The sequence below is a fragment of the Heterodontus francisci genome, chromosome 3, assembly GCF_036365525.1.
Source record: "Heterodontus francisci isolate sHetFra1 chromosome 3, sHetFra1.hap1, whole genome shotgun sequence".
Classification (NCBI taxonomy): domain Eukaryota; kingdom Metazoa; phylum Chordata; class Chondrichthyes; order Heterodontiformes; family Heterodontidae; genus Heterodontus; species Heterodontus francisci.
This window is the reverse complement of record NC_090373.1, coordinates 156602746-156616396: the sequence shown is the minus strand read 5'-3', so window position 1 is coordinate 156616396 and position 13651 is coordinate 156602746. Positions and strand designations below refer to the sequence as shown.

The 13651-nt window shown below is 42.7% G+C and overlaps 1 protein-coding gene across 1 annotated transcript in view; it reads left to right on the top strand.

The window, feature by feature from the left end:
• Positions 1-13651, top strand: part of LOC137362624 (prolyl endopeptidase-like) — a 173453-nt gene that overhangs the window by 30701 nt on the left and 129101 nt on the right. The window contains exon 4 of the mRNA XM_068026980.1: positions 7783-7913. Within this exon, the coding sequence (XP_067883081.1) occupies positions 7783-7913 (131 nt within the window). The remainder of the gene's footprint in view (positions 1-7782; positions 7914-13651) is intronic.

The following is a 13651-nucleotide window of genomic DNA, read 5'->3' as shown; positions in this document are numbered from 1 at the left end:
CACTATCCTTTTCCTTCTCAACAGTCCAGATTACCTGACATACCTGTACTGGCTTTTAGTTTAGATTTAGTTTAGAGATACAGCACTGAAACAGGCCCTTCGGCCCACCGAGTCTGTGCCGACCATCAGCCACCCATTTATACTAATCCTGCACTAATCCCATATTCCTACCACATCCCCACCTGTCCCTATATATGTCCCTACCACCTACCTATACTAAGGGCAATTTATAATGGCCAATTAACCTATCAACCTGCAAGTCTTTGGCATGTGGGAGGAAACCGGAGCACCCGGAGGAAACCCACGCAGACACAGGGCGAACTTGCAAACTCCGCACAGGCAGTACCCAGAATCGAACCCGGGTCCCTAGAGCTGTGAGGCTGCAGTGCTAACCACTGCGCCACTGTGCCACCCTGTGATAATATTGCTTTAACATGTTGATGTGACATAATCGGTGGTTGTTCCAGTGATCAGGGGTATCAATCAAGTAATCTACCCACTCTTTTGATCACTCTATATGGGCCACTTTTTTTTTATTCATTCATGGGATGTGGGCGTCGCTGGCCAGGCCAGCATTTATTGCCCATCCATAATTGCCCTAACTGAGTGGCTTGCTAGGCCATTTCAGAGGACATGTAAGAGTCAACCACATTGCTGTGGGTCTGGAGTCACATGTAAGCCAGACCAGGTAAGGACAGCAGATTTCCTTCCCTAAAGGACATTAGTGAACCAGATGGGTTTTTACAACAATCGACAATGGTTTCATGGTCATCATTAGACTAGCTTTTTAATTCCAGATTTATTAATTGAATTCAAATTCCACCTTCTGCTGTGGTGGGATTTGAACCCACGTCCCCAGAGCAATACCCTGGGTCTCTGGGTTACTAGTCCAATGGCAATACCACTACGCCACTGCCACTGAACCGTGCTTTTAATGGTTCTCCCTGTAACCGTAACAACACCAATACTTCATCCTCTGGTTGAAAATTGGGGGTTTTTGCATTCTCATCTGCCCATTTTTTCATATTGGCTTGGGATGTTTTAAGGTGTTCCTGAGCCCTACAAATCTGCTTTACGTCCTTTGTGAGGCCTTTCCAGTAATAATATTGGCTTATACGTGATTTGGTCTTCGGAATTCCCCTATGTCCTGCAAAAGTAATGTCATGTGCTAACCTTAATAATCCCTGGCGATATTTAGGTGGTACCACTTCAACTGTCCAGTCTTCCTCCGCAGGGCTATGAGGCGATCTCCATTTCCTCCTCAAAACCTCGTTTGCCATAATAGCCTTCTGGAACTCGTTCCGCCTCAGCTTCTGTCAGAGCCATCTGTGCTATTTGGTATAACTCTGGATCAGCTTGCGTGCTGCAATGATAGAAGATGTGTTAAACATCTCATTTGGATTATCTAAATCCCCAAATAAGGTTTCAGATACTCTGCTATCTGTTTGTGATGCCACTTTTACCTCTGACAATGGATCCTATTTAGCCATTGCTCAGCTGACTACACATGCAGGAAATATTCCTGGAACTTGTTCCTGCAATTGCTCCGTTTCTTGAATTTCACTTGGTTCCTCTGTAGTTATAGAAGAAACTGATGCTTTTGATCCGACTGAATCATTTCCTAGGATTAGATCAATTTCCTCTACTGGCAAACTGGACAACTGCTACAGTTACCATCCCAGATATTAAGTCACTGTCTAGGTGTACTTTATATAAAGGTACGGGTATATACTCCCCACCGACTCCATTAACTAAAACTTAAAATTTTAGCGTTCAAGGCGCTCTCTGGTGGAAACATTATATCTTTCCCCAGCAAGGGTGTTTGGGTTGCTTCTGTATACCTGAGTATAATAGGTTTCCTGCCTCACTTCAGGATATGGAGTTGCTTTCCCCTTTGACAAAAATTCATTATAACTTTGGGTATCTTCTTCCTAACCTCTACACTCGCTTTAGTTTTTGTATCTAGTTTTACAGCTGCCGTTAAAGCTATGGTCTGTTCTGTTCTACTCTCAGTCAGAGTCTTTTGCTCTGCATTAGCTTTGCATACCCCAACAAGTCTTATGGGTTTACCTCGCAATTTCCAGCATTCTGAACGAAGATGACCTGTTTTGTGGCAATGTTAACACTTCAGCTTGCAAACCTCACTTCTACCCTCAGCACCTTGCTTTTTGGCCTTAGGAGGTGATCCTGGAGCATTCTGAGCTGTTCCTTCTTATCCCCGGCTACTTGCCTTCCTTTCAATTTCCCATTTTCTATCCTTCTCGGGTTTATGGGGATGACGGACAAAAGGTTTTGGCTTATTCGCAAGCTCAAAATCATCAATTTCCGCTACTTGACCAACTTTCAAAACTTTCAGGTTATCTACTGAAGGAATGGAATTTTTAAATTCTTCCAAGCGAATCAACTTTCGAACGTTCTCGTATGTGGTTTCCATCTCTAATGCCCTATCCAACGGTCAAAATTAAATTGCTTCACCCTCTCGTTCTACGTACCTCTGCCGAGCCAATCTCCATAAGTTCTGAAACTTCTGACAGTAAGCTTTAAGGACTAACTCATACACAGTGAGAATAGCCTTTGTTGCCATATCATAATCTGCAGAAGCCTCTTCAGGAAGCCTGGCATAAACTTCATGAGCTCTGCCTACCAACCTGCTTTGCATAAGCAGTGTCCAGCTTTCCTTCGGCCATTTCATCTGTTTGGCAATTTTTTCAAAAGATATGAAAAATACCTCTATGTCCCTTTCCGCAAACTTAGGAAGAGCTTGTATAAATTTAAACAGCTTTTCACTTGGTCTTGGGCTGAATTCAGATTCTTCCTGACCAGAATTTTCCCTGGATTCAAGACTACCCCTTTGTCTTAGTCCCATCTCTTATCGCCTAAATTCCTTCTCATCTCTTTCACTTTCTCTCTGAAGTTCAAGTTTCCTTATTGCTATTGCTTTCTCTTTTTCTCTTTCCTCTTTTTCCAATACAAGTTTTTTTCATTTCTTGTTCCTGCTCAAGTTTTTTCATTTCTAACTGAATTTTGGCTAATTCCATGGTATCACTCTCTGACCTACTATCATCTTGTTCCTCGTCGTCTTTTAATTGTGGATGTTGGCTATTAGGTCAATTATCACTGATTTTTGGCACCTTATTTCAAATCTAACCCCAATTTTGCTGCCAATTCTTTTAGTTTATTCTTAAAGTTATCAAGTCACTGAGGGACACATTCTCCTTTCCCAGAAGCTCTGCTGCAACTGCTAATGCCATTCTGATGGTATAGACTGTACCTTATTACACAAGAAACTTGGTTCCTTTTATTTTGTAATTGGTGTTAGTTTTGGATCCCGACAATCGAGTTTCCAATTGATATGATCCCAGATGCGAGAGCAATTAATATGATGCCAGATGCAATACCCCAATTTCTATGTTATCCCAGAGACAAGTAACTAATATGATTCCAAACACAGGCCCCCCAATTAGTCTGATTCTGATCCCCGGATGAGCTGGCCAATTAATATGTTATGACCCCGGCAGGAGCAAGGCACTGTCAATTCAGTCCTGTCACTCCACAGGTTGCAACATATTATTAAGCTTTCATACCCAATCAAAAAATAGCCAAATTCGTAACCCCAGAATGGAACAGACCAAACCAGGTATCTTTAGACAACAATAAGTTAACTATTTATTAAAACGAAATCTTAAACAATATTAAGATAAACAGATGTCTAAAGACCTTATAACTTCTTATTTTAATCTAATTCCCCCATTCTCACACACACACTCAAAAATAACAGCCGTTAACCTTTTTTTAAGTGGTATTTTTAAAAATTAACTGTCTCTTAATAAATGTAATAAGTAAGTCTTTGTGATTACATTCCTGGTGGATGAGATATTCTAGTGTGGAAATAGTCAACGGCCACTCTAAGTCTTCCCGTGGATTTGATGCAGTAGTCGATTCTCAATAGGCATTCAACTCATCGGCTACAATAGGCATCAACAGTTCCTTCAGAAATATAAATGGTTTCTTGCAAAAAGAAGGCTTTTCTTCTTTCTTCAGGGAATTAACCTGGCCTGTAGCTGCTCGTAGAATTTCTGGTGAGAGAGAGTAAAACAGCTCCTTTCTCTTCGGTACGCTTCACTGGTGAGTCTGGTTTCAGCCAGTTTTTACCAGTTTTAACACATAATTAAGTTGAAACATTGTACCATGTGACACCTCTCCTGCTGTCGCCTAGGTAACAAAAATGCAGCTTCTGGCACACCGTGCCTTAGAAATTCCAGACCATTTTTGACCTTAAAGATGCACTGTTTTTAAACCGTCTTAAAGACACACACTGTTTTCAATCCCAGGAGAAAAATAATTACAAGTCCGTGGCAATATAAAAAGGAAAAGAGTTGCTAAAGTACACATTGGTCCCTTAGAAGATGAGACTGGGGAATTAATAATGGGAAACAAGGAACTTGCAAATTCGAACAAGTATTTTGTATCTGTCTTCACGGTAAAAGACACTAAAAGCATTCCAAGAATAGTAGAAAATCAAGGGGCAAAAGAAAGGGAGGGGGGGGTGTGGAGCTTGAAACTATCACCAGAGAGAAAGTACTAGGAAAACTAATAGGACTAAAGGCTGACTGGTCCCTTGGACCTGATGGTCTGCGTGCTAGGGTCTTTTTTTTTTAAAGTGGATGCATTAATTGTAATCTTACAAAATTCTCCTGGATTCTGGAAAGGTCCCAGCCAATTGGAATGTCCCTATTCAAGAAAGGAGGGAGACATAACGCAGGAAACTATAGGCCAGATAGCCTAACATCTGTTACTGGGAAAATGCTGGAATCCATTATTAAGGAGGTGGTTACAGACAGGTGGTAAGGGGTGTGGGTGGTTCCCACTGTTCACCTAATTGACTGCAGTCGTGTTTTGTTTAAAATGATGAGTTAGCCCCTGAGTGTTTTACTTGCTAAATCAACAGACAATGACCTGTTTTAAACCTACAAGAAAACCTAACTTTTAGCTCACAATTCTTCATATTAGCATTTCTGGTACCTAATGCATGGTCTTCTCCCCTGGTGTGATCACACGTTGGACCAGGATGTGGTCACGGCCATCCGTTAATGTATGGATTAGAATCATTCTGTTGTGTCTTCTTCACACCTTCTTTGTCTCAGAAGAAAACCATTCAATTCGGGAAAGTCTCTTGATGGTTTCAGGCTGGGTGTGGTGGACAGCTCTTAGTCTGGAATATATCCTTTTGTCCTTTCGAGACAGTGAGACAATTTTTAAATACCCAGGCCAGCTAATCTAATCTTCAGCAGCTCTTTTGGAGCATCGTCTGCTATTTTTACAGGAGAAGTCAATTTCAAAGATTCCACATTCAATCAAGTTTGTATCTTAATTGTAGGACTATGATATGTCTTTACTGGGCATGACAAGGTAGTAGCAGGACATTTAGAAAATCATGATACAATCAAGCAAAGTCAACATGGTTTTTTTTTTTAGATTTTTTAGATTTTAGATTTTTTTTTAGATTTAGAGATATAGCACTGAAACAGGCCCTTCAGCCCACCGAGTCTGTGCCGACCATTAACCACCCATTTATACCAGTCCTACACTAATCCCGTATTCCTACCACATCCTCACCTGTCCCTATATTCCCCTACCACCTACCTATACAAGGGGCAATTTATAATGGCCAATTCGCCGATCAACCTGCAAGTCTTTTGGCTGTGGGAGGAAACCGGAGTACCCGGAGGAAACCCACGCAGACACAGGGAGAACTTGCAAATTCCACACAGGCAGTACCCAGAATTGAACCCGGGTCGCTGGAGCCGTGAGGCTGCGATGCTAACCACTGCGCCACTGTGCCGCCCGTTTTATGAAAGGAAAATTGTGTTTGACAAATTTATTAGCCATCTTTGCGGATGTGACAAGCAGAGTAGATAAAGGGAAACCAGTAGATGTAGTGTATTTGGATTTCCAAAAGGCATTCGATGAGTGCCACATAAAAGGTTACTGCACAAAATAAGAGCTCATGGTTTTGGGGGTAACAGCATGGATAGAGCAATGGCTAATAGGAAACAGGATTAGGGATAAATGGATCATTTTCAGAGTGGCAACCTGACTAGTGGGGCACCACAGGGATCAGTGCTGGGGCCGCAATTATTTACAATCTACACGAATGACTTTGATGAAGAGACAGTGTATTATAGCTAGATTTGCTGATATTGGAAAGATAAGTGGGAAAGCAAGTTGTGAGGAGGACACAGTCTGCAAAGGGATATAGATAGGTTAAGTAAGTGGGCAAAAATTTGGCAGATGGAGTCTGATGTGGGAAAATGAAGTTATTTACTTTGGTGGGAAAAATTGAAAAGCAGAATATTATTTAAATGGAGAGAAACTATAGAATGCTGTGGTGAAGAGGGATCTGGGTGTCCTCACACATGAATCACCAAAAAGTTAGCATACAGATACAGCAAGTAATTAAGAAGGCAAATGAAATGTTGACCTTTATTGCAAGGGGGATGGAGTATAAAAGTAGTATTGCTGCAACTTTAGAGGGCATTAATGAGACCAGACCTAGAGTACTTTGTGCAGTTTTGGTCTCATTTAAGAAAGGATATATACCTGCATTATAGAAGGTTCACTCGGTTGATTCCTGGGATGAAGAAGTTACCTTATGAGGAAAGGTTGAGCAGGTTGGGCCTATACTCATTGGAATTTAGAAGAATGAGAGGTGATCTTATTGAAACATTTTGAGGGGGCTTGACAAGGTAGATGCTGAGAGGATGTTTCCCCTCGCTGGGAAATCTAGAACTGGGGGCACAGTTTTCAAAATAAGGGGTCTCCCATTTAAAATGAATTTCTTCTCTTAGAGGGTTGTTAATCTTTGGAATTCTGTTCCCCAGAGAGTAGTGGAGACTGGATCATTGAATACATTCAAGGCTGAGTAAGATAGATTTTTGATCTGCAAGGGAGTTGATGGTTATGGAGGACAGGCAAGAATGTGGAGTTAAGGCCACAATCAGATCAGCTGTGATCTTACTGAATGGTGGCGGAACAGGCTCGAGTGGGCCATTTGACCTCTTCTGTTTCTTATGTTAAATTTTCTTTTCATAACATTGGGGAACATAGGAGCAGGCCATTCAGCCCGTCGAGCATGCTCTGCCATTCAGTTAGATCATGGCTGATCCTCTACCTCAGTGCCACTTTCCCACTGGAATGGGACTGACTGGATTTCCCTACAGAGAGCTGGCGTGGACCTAATGGGCTGAATGGCCTCCTTTTGTGCCATAATGACTTTTCATGACTCAATGGATATATAGTTAATCTCTCTTCACAGTAGAACCTTTCATTGTTGAAGAGGTAATACCACTAGTCCATGTCCAAATTCTGTCTGCAACACCTATTTGTGCTGGTCATCTTTCTAATGGAGAGAACAATGCTACTTTTGACCATGTCCACCAGGTTATTGATGAAGATGGCAAAATGTGTGTTTTACCTTGGCCTGAATTTTTTTTTGCATCCTTTGAGGAAGTAGTGTATTCAGTTCAGTTATTCACTAGACATGTCATGAGAGCTATTGTTATAACCATCTGAATGACTTTATGTTCAGGTTATGTTTCTTGTTAAATCTGAATAGAACAACTTCTTTGTTACCATTAGACTTCCCAGTTGTTGATGAGCATTCACATCCATCTTCAACAGTTGATAGAAGACAGCAGTGATTTTCTTTGTGTCAGTTTTGATAAACTGAATTCAGCTTTTGTATCATCTAAATTTTTCTTCATAAATTATTTTCTTTCACAGGTATTTTCACTTCTTCAACACCGGGTTACAGAACCAAAGTGTGATGTATGTCCAAGAATCATTAAATGATGAACCTCAAGTTTTTCTTGACCCCAACAAATTCTCAGATGATGGAACAGTGGCTTTAAGGGGTTGGTGTTAAAATACTCTTGGAATGTATTGCTTTTATTTACTTTGTAAAATTATATATTGTTTCTTTAAGAGACACAGGATAACATTTAACATCTTATGTTGTTGATATTAACATTTATTTGATTTTATATTGGACGTTTATGGTCCATTTTTCTGTTGTAATTAATTTAATCAAATTCTTGGACAGAAAACAAAGCCATTGGAGTTATCATTTGCATGCTAACTGATCTCCAGTGTTATGTTTTCTCCCTCCTAAAGCCATTGCTGTTAATGAGCATTTTTTTTTTGCTGAGAATCCACGACTGTTAGTGCAGTTGCAAGTGCTTGCAAGTATCTGGCTCCAGGTTGATGACAGATTTTTAATTTAAAGATTTTGCTGGCTGCGGCACAGTGGCGCAGTGGTTAGCACCATAGCCTCACAGCTCCAGCGGCCCGGGTTCAGTTCTGGGTACTGCCTGTGCGGAGATTGCAAGTTATCCCTGTGACCGCGTGGGTTTCCGCTGGGTGCTCCAGTTTCCTCCCACAGCCAAAGACTTGCAGGTTGATAGGTAAATTGGCCATTGTAAATTGCCCCTAGTATAGGTAGGTGGTAGGAGAATTATGGGTATGTGGTCGGGAATATGGGGTTAATGTAGGATTAGTATAAAATGGGTGGTTGTTTGTCGGCACAGACTTGGTGGGCTGAAGGGCCTGTTTCAGTGCTGTATCTCTAAATAAAAAATAAATAAAATAACAAAGTTTTAACATTAAATCCGGCCTATGTGCACTAGATACAAGGCTTAATTTTTACTAGCAGACTTCCATGGCATTGCTACACTGTATTGAAGACAAGAGAAAGTCTAACCAGCTTTCTTTGACATTCAATGGCATTACCATTGTTGAATTCACCAACCATCAACATCCTCTGGGGAGCGGGCAGGGGTGGGGAATCACCATTGACCAGAAACTTAACTGGACCAGCTACATGAATTCTGTGGTCCAAGGGCAGGCCAGAGGCCAGGTATTCTGTGACTCGCCTCCTGACTCCCCATAGCCTTCCCATCATCTACAAGGCACAAGTCAGGAGTGTGGTGGAATACTCTTCACCTGTCTGAGTGCAGCTCCAACAACACTCAAGCTTGACACCATCCAGGGGAAAGCAGCCCACTTGATTGACATCCCATCTATAACCTTAAACATTCACTCCCTCTACCACTGGTGTAATGTGGCTACGGTACATACCATTTACAAGATGTGCTGCAGCAAATCACCAGGCTTCTTTAACAAAACCTCCCAAACCCGTGACCTCTACCACCTTGAACCAGGGCACAGACATATGAGAACACCACCACCTCCAAGTTCCCCTCCATGTCGCACGCTATCCTGACTTAGAGTCATAATCACTGTCTGCATAGGAGGAGGACATTCGGTCCAGTGGGTCTGTGCTGGCTCTCTGTGGAGCTATCCAGTCAATCCCACTCCCCTGCTAGATTCCCATAGCCCTGCAAGTTTATTTCCTACAAGGGCCCATCCAGTTTTCTTTTGAAATCATTGATTGTCTGCGTTTTCACCACCCTCCTGGGCAGTGGGTTCCAGGTCATTACCATGCTGCAGAAAAAAGTTCTTCCTCCTATTCCCCCTGCATCTCTTGCTCAACCTTCAATCTGTGTCCCCTAGTCCTTGTACTATTATTTAATGGGAACAGTTTTTCATTGTTTTAACTTAATTAAGCCCATCATAATCTTGTACCCCTCCATCAACTCTCCTCAATCTCCTTTGCTTCAGGGAGAACAACCCCAGCTTTTCCAACCTAACCTTATAATTAAAATCTCTCAACCTTGGATCCATTCTGATAAATCTCCTCTGCACCCTCTCAAGAGCCCTCACATCCTTCGTAAAGTGTGGTGACCAGAACTGGACACAGTACTCTTGTTGGGGCCAAACCAGAGCTTTTTATAAGTTCAGCATAACTTCCCTGCCTGTGCCTCTACTTATGAAACATAGAAAATAGGAGCCATTCATTATGATCATGGCTGATCATCCAACTCAGTAACCTGTTCCGCTTTCGCCCCATACCCTTTAATCCCTTTAGACCCAAGAGCTATATCTAACTCCTTCTTGAAAACACAATATTTTGACCTCAACTGCTTTCTGTGGTAGCAAATTCCACAGGTTCACCATTCTCTGGGTGAAGAAATTCCTCCTCATCTCAGTAGCCCAAGATGCCATATGCTTTGCTAGCCAATCTCTCAATATATCCTGCCACCTTCAAAGTTCTATGCACATACACCCCCAAGTCCTTCTGTTCCTGCACACTCTTTAGAACTGCACTAGTAAGTCTGTATTGCCTCACCCTTCTGCCAAAATGCATCATCTCACACTTGCTTGTATTAAATTCCATCTGCCACTTGAACAGATGACTTTTCCCTTTTCACTGGGTCAAAATCTTGAAACTCCCTACTTGTGGGAGTGCCTTCACATTGCAATGGTTCAAGAAGGCGCCTCACCACCACCTTTCTCGGGCAGTTAGGATGGGCAATAAATGCTGGCTTTCCATGCAGGTTAGTATGCAGGTTCAGCAAGTAATTAGAAAAGCTAATAGAATGTTATCATTTATTGCGGGAGGAATTGAATACAAAAGTAGGGAGGTTATGCTTCAGTTATACAGGGCATTGGTGAGACCACATCTGGAGGACTGTCTTTATTTAAGGAAGAATGTAAATGCATTGGAAGCAATTCAGAGACGGTTTACTAGACTAATACCTGGAATGGATGGGTTGGCTTATGAGGAAAGGTTGGACAGGCTAGGCTTGTATCCGTTGGAGTTTAGAAGAGTAAGAGGCGACTTGACTGAATCATGTAAGATCCTGAGGGGTCTTCACAGGGTGGATGTGAAAAGGATAATTCCCCTTGTGGGAGAATCTAGAATTAGAGACCATGCTTTAAAAATAAGGGGTCACCCATTTAAGACAGAGATGAGGAGAAATGTTTCTCTCTGCGGATTGAGAGTCTTTAGAACTCTCTTCCTCAAAAGGCAGTGGAAGCAGACTCTTTAAATATTTTTAAGGCAGAGGGAGATTCTTGATAAGCAAGGGGGTGAGGAATGTGGAGTCGAGGTTACAGTCAGATCTTCTTCTTTGGCCTCCTTGTCTCGAGAGACAATGGGTAAGCGCCTGGAGGTGGTCAGTGGTTTGTGCAGCAGCGCCTGGAGTGGCTGTAAAGGCCAATTCTAGAGTGACAGATTCTTCCACAGGTGCTGCAGATAAAATTGGTTGTCGGGGCTGTTGCACAGTTGGCTCTTTCCTTGCGCTTCTGTCTTTTTTCCTGCCAACTGCTAAGTCTCTTCGACTCGCCACGCTTTAGCCCTGCCTTTATGGTTGCCCGCCAGCTCTGGCGATCGCTGGCAACTGACTCCCACGACTTGTGATCAATGTTACAGGACTTCGTGTCGCGTTTGCAGACGTCTTTAAAGCGGAGCCATGGATGGCCGTTGGGTCTGGTACCAGTGACGAGCTCGCTGTACAATGTGTCCTTGGGGATCCTGCCATCTTCCATGCGGCTCACATGGCCAAGCCATTTCAGGCGCCGCTGGCTTAGTAGGGCGTACAAGCTGGGGATGTTGGCCGCCACGAGGACTTCTGTGTTGGAGATACGGTCCTGGCACCTGATGCCAAGGATTTTCCAGAGGCAGCGAAGATGGAATGAATTGAGACGTCGCTCTTGGCTGACATATGTTGTCCAGGCCTCACTGCCATAGAGCAAGGTACTGAGGACACAGGCTTGATGCACTTGGACATTTGTGTTCTGTGTCAGTGTGCCATTTTCCCACACTCTCTTGGCCAGTCTGGACATAGCAGAGGAAGCCTTTCCCATGCACTTGTTTAATTCTGCATCGAGAGACAGGTTACTGGTGATAGTTGAGCCTAGGTAGGTGAACTCTTGAACCACTTCCAGAGTGTGGTTGCCGATATTGATAGATGGAGCATTTCTGACGTCCTGTCCCATGATCGTTTTCTTGAGGCTGATGGTTAGGCCAAATTCGTTGCAGGCAGCTGCAAACCTGTCGATGAGTCTCTGCAGACACTCCTCAGTGTGAGATGTTAATGCAGCATCTTATTGAATGGCGGAGCAGGCTCAAGGGGCCAATGTCCTACTCCTCCGAATTCGTATGTCCCTATGTATGTTCAAATGTTGCCAGTGATGCCCATATCCCGTGAATGAATAAAGATAAAAATCCTTGAGATGTTGAGCTCACTGAAACTGTATTACCTCTGATTTTATTTTAAATTGTAAACCACCTGCTAGATCTGAGTGTACTACATCAGCTGCCATCAATTTAGTTTGGGCTGTCCCCTCACCACTTATTGTGTTTCACAACCAGACAACAGTTTCTAAAAGCAGACTGAATCCCTTATGAACAGAATCCTGTGCTGTCAGCTGTATACTGGATAGCATGTCTAGATTTAACCCCTAATTGCAATAAACTGCCTATGAAAGGCACAGAAACACCCACCACAAGATAAACATAGATGCGTTGAGTGAATGTCACCCCAGGTGACAGTATGAAGACCATGCTGGAAAAAAACTTCTGGGAAGAGGGGGAGAACAGCCAATGTTGTCTCTGGCAGAAGTATGTTGGGAAATTGAACACTGAGTCTGTGTTTTTTCTTCCACTCATTTTAATGGACAGAAAGTCATCTGTAGATGTGCATTTTCTTACTAGATGCTTTTTGTTGTGAATATAGAAGCAGAAAATATATCATTTTAATGCTTTAAAGCAGGAATGTAAGTATAGGAACTGCTAACCATGAGGAAAACAATGGGGTGCACATAAGTGCAAAAGGGCCAGTGGATGGGTCAAGGAGGAGACAGGAGTGAGATGGTGGGCTTTGACGAGTCTGGTGGTGAGCCACTTATTTCAGAATTCCCAGCCCCTGCCTTCCTCTCATAGCCATGCTGTTAAAATGACTGGCTTAGTTCAACTTCTGGTCAGTGGAGTTTCACAAACTGTTAATAATGGGAGACTCAACAGTGTGGTTCAGTTGAACATCATGAGCAGATGGTTTTGCCTTTTCTGGTGAAGTTATTCCCCAGCACCTAATTGGCATGAATATTACCTACAGTTTGTCAGTCGTAGTCTGAATGCTGTCCAGATCCTGCTGTAGGCTGTCGTGGGCTGTTTGTTATCCGACGAATTGTAAATGGAGCTGAACACTGTAGAATCAACAGCAAATTACCCCATTCCTGACTTTATGATGGGAGGGTCATTGATGAAGCAACTAAAGATGATTGTGCCAAGATCTCTGCCCTCTGAAGCACTCTACCGATTCCCTGAGGCTGTGATAATTGTATTAACTCATGTTTATCACTGTTATGCAGGCCCCCACCTGCCAAGCATGAGGCATATTAATTTCACCACGTGGACATTAAATTTCAAACTGTTGTTGAAGTGAAGAAAGGACTTGTTTTTTAAAAAAAATTGCCAGATCTTGGCTGGAAAGACATTTGTGTATTAACAGTCAGTGTTTGGAAGGTCAAAGCAGCCATTCCCTGAAACATTGAATCCACAATGGACCCTTGGCTGGAAAGACATTTACATATTAGACAGTGCTTGGAAAGGATGAAGGACCATTCCCTGACCCAGTCAACCCACAATGGACTTTTGATCACCAAATGTTGAAGGTGGGGGAGCTCGCATTCCAGTTTGACTGCTAAGATGGCCCAATACATAAACGGACACGGTCAAACCAGCTAGTCA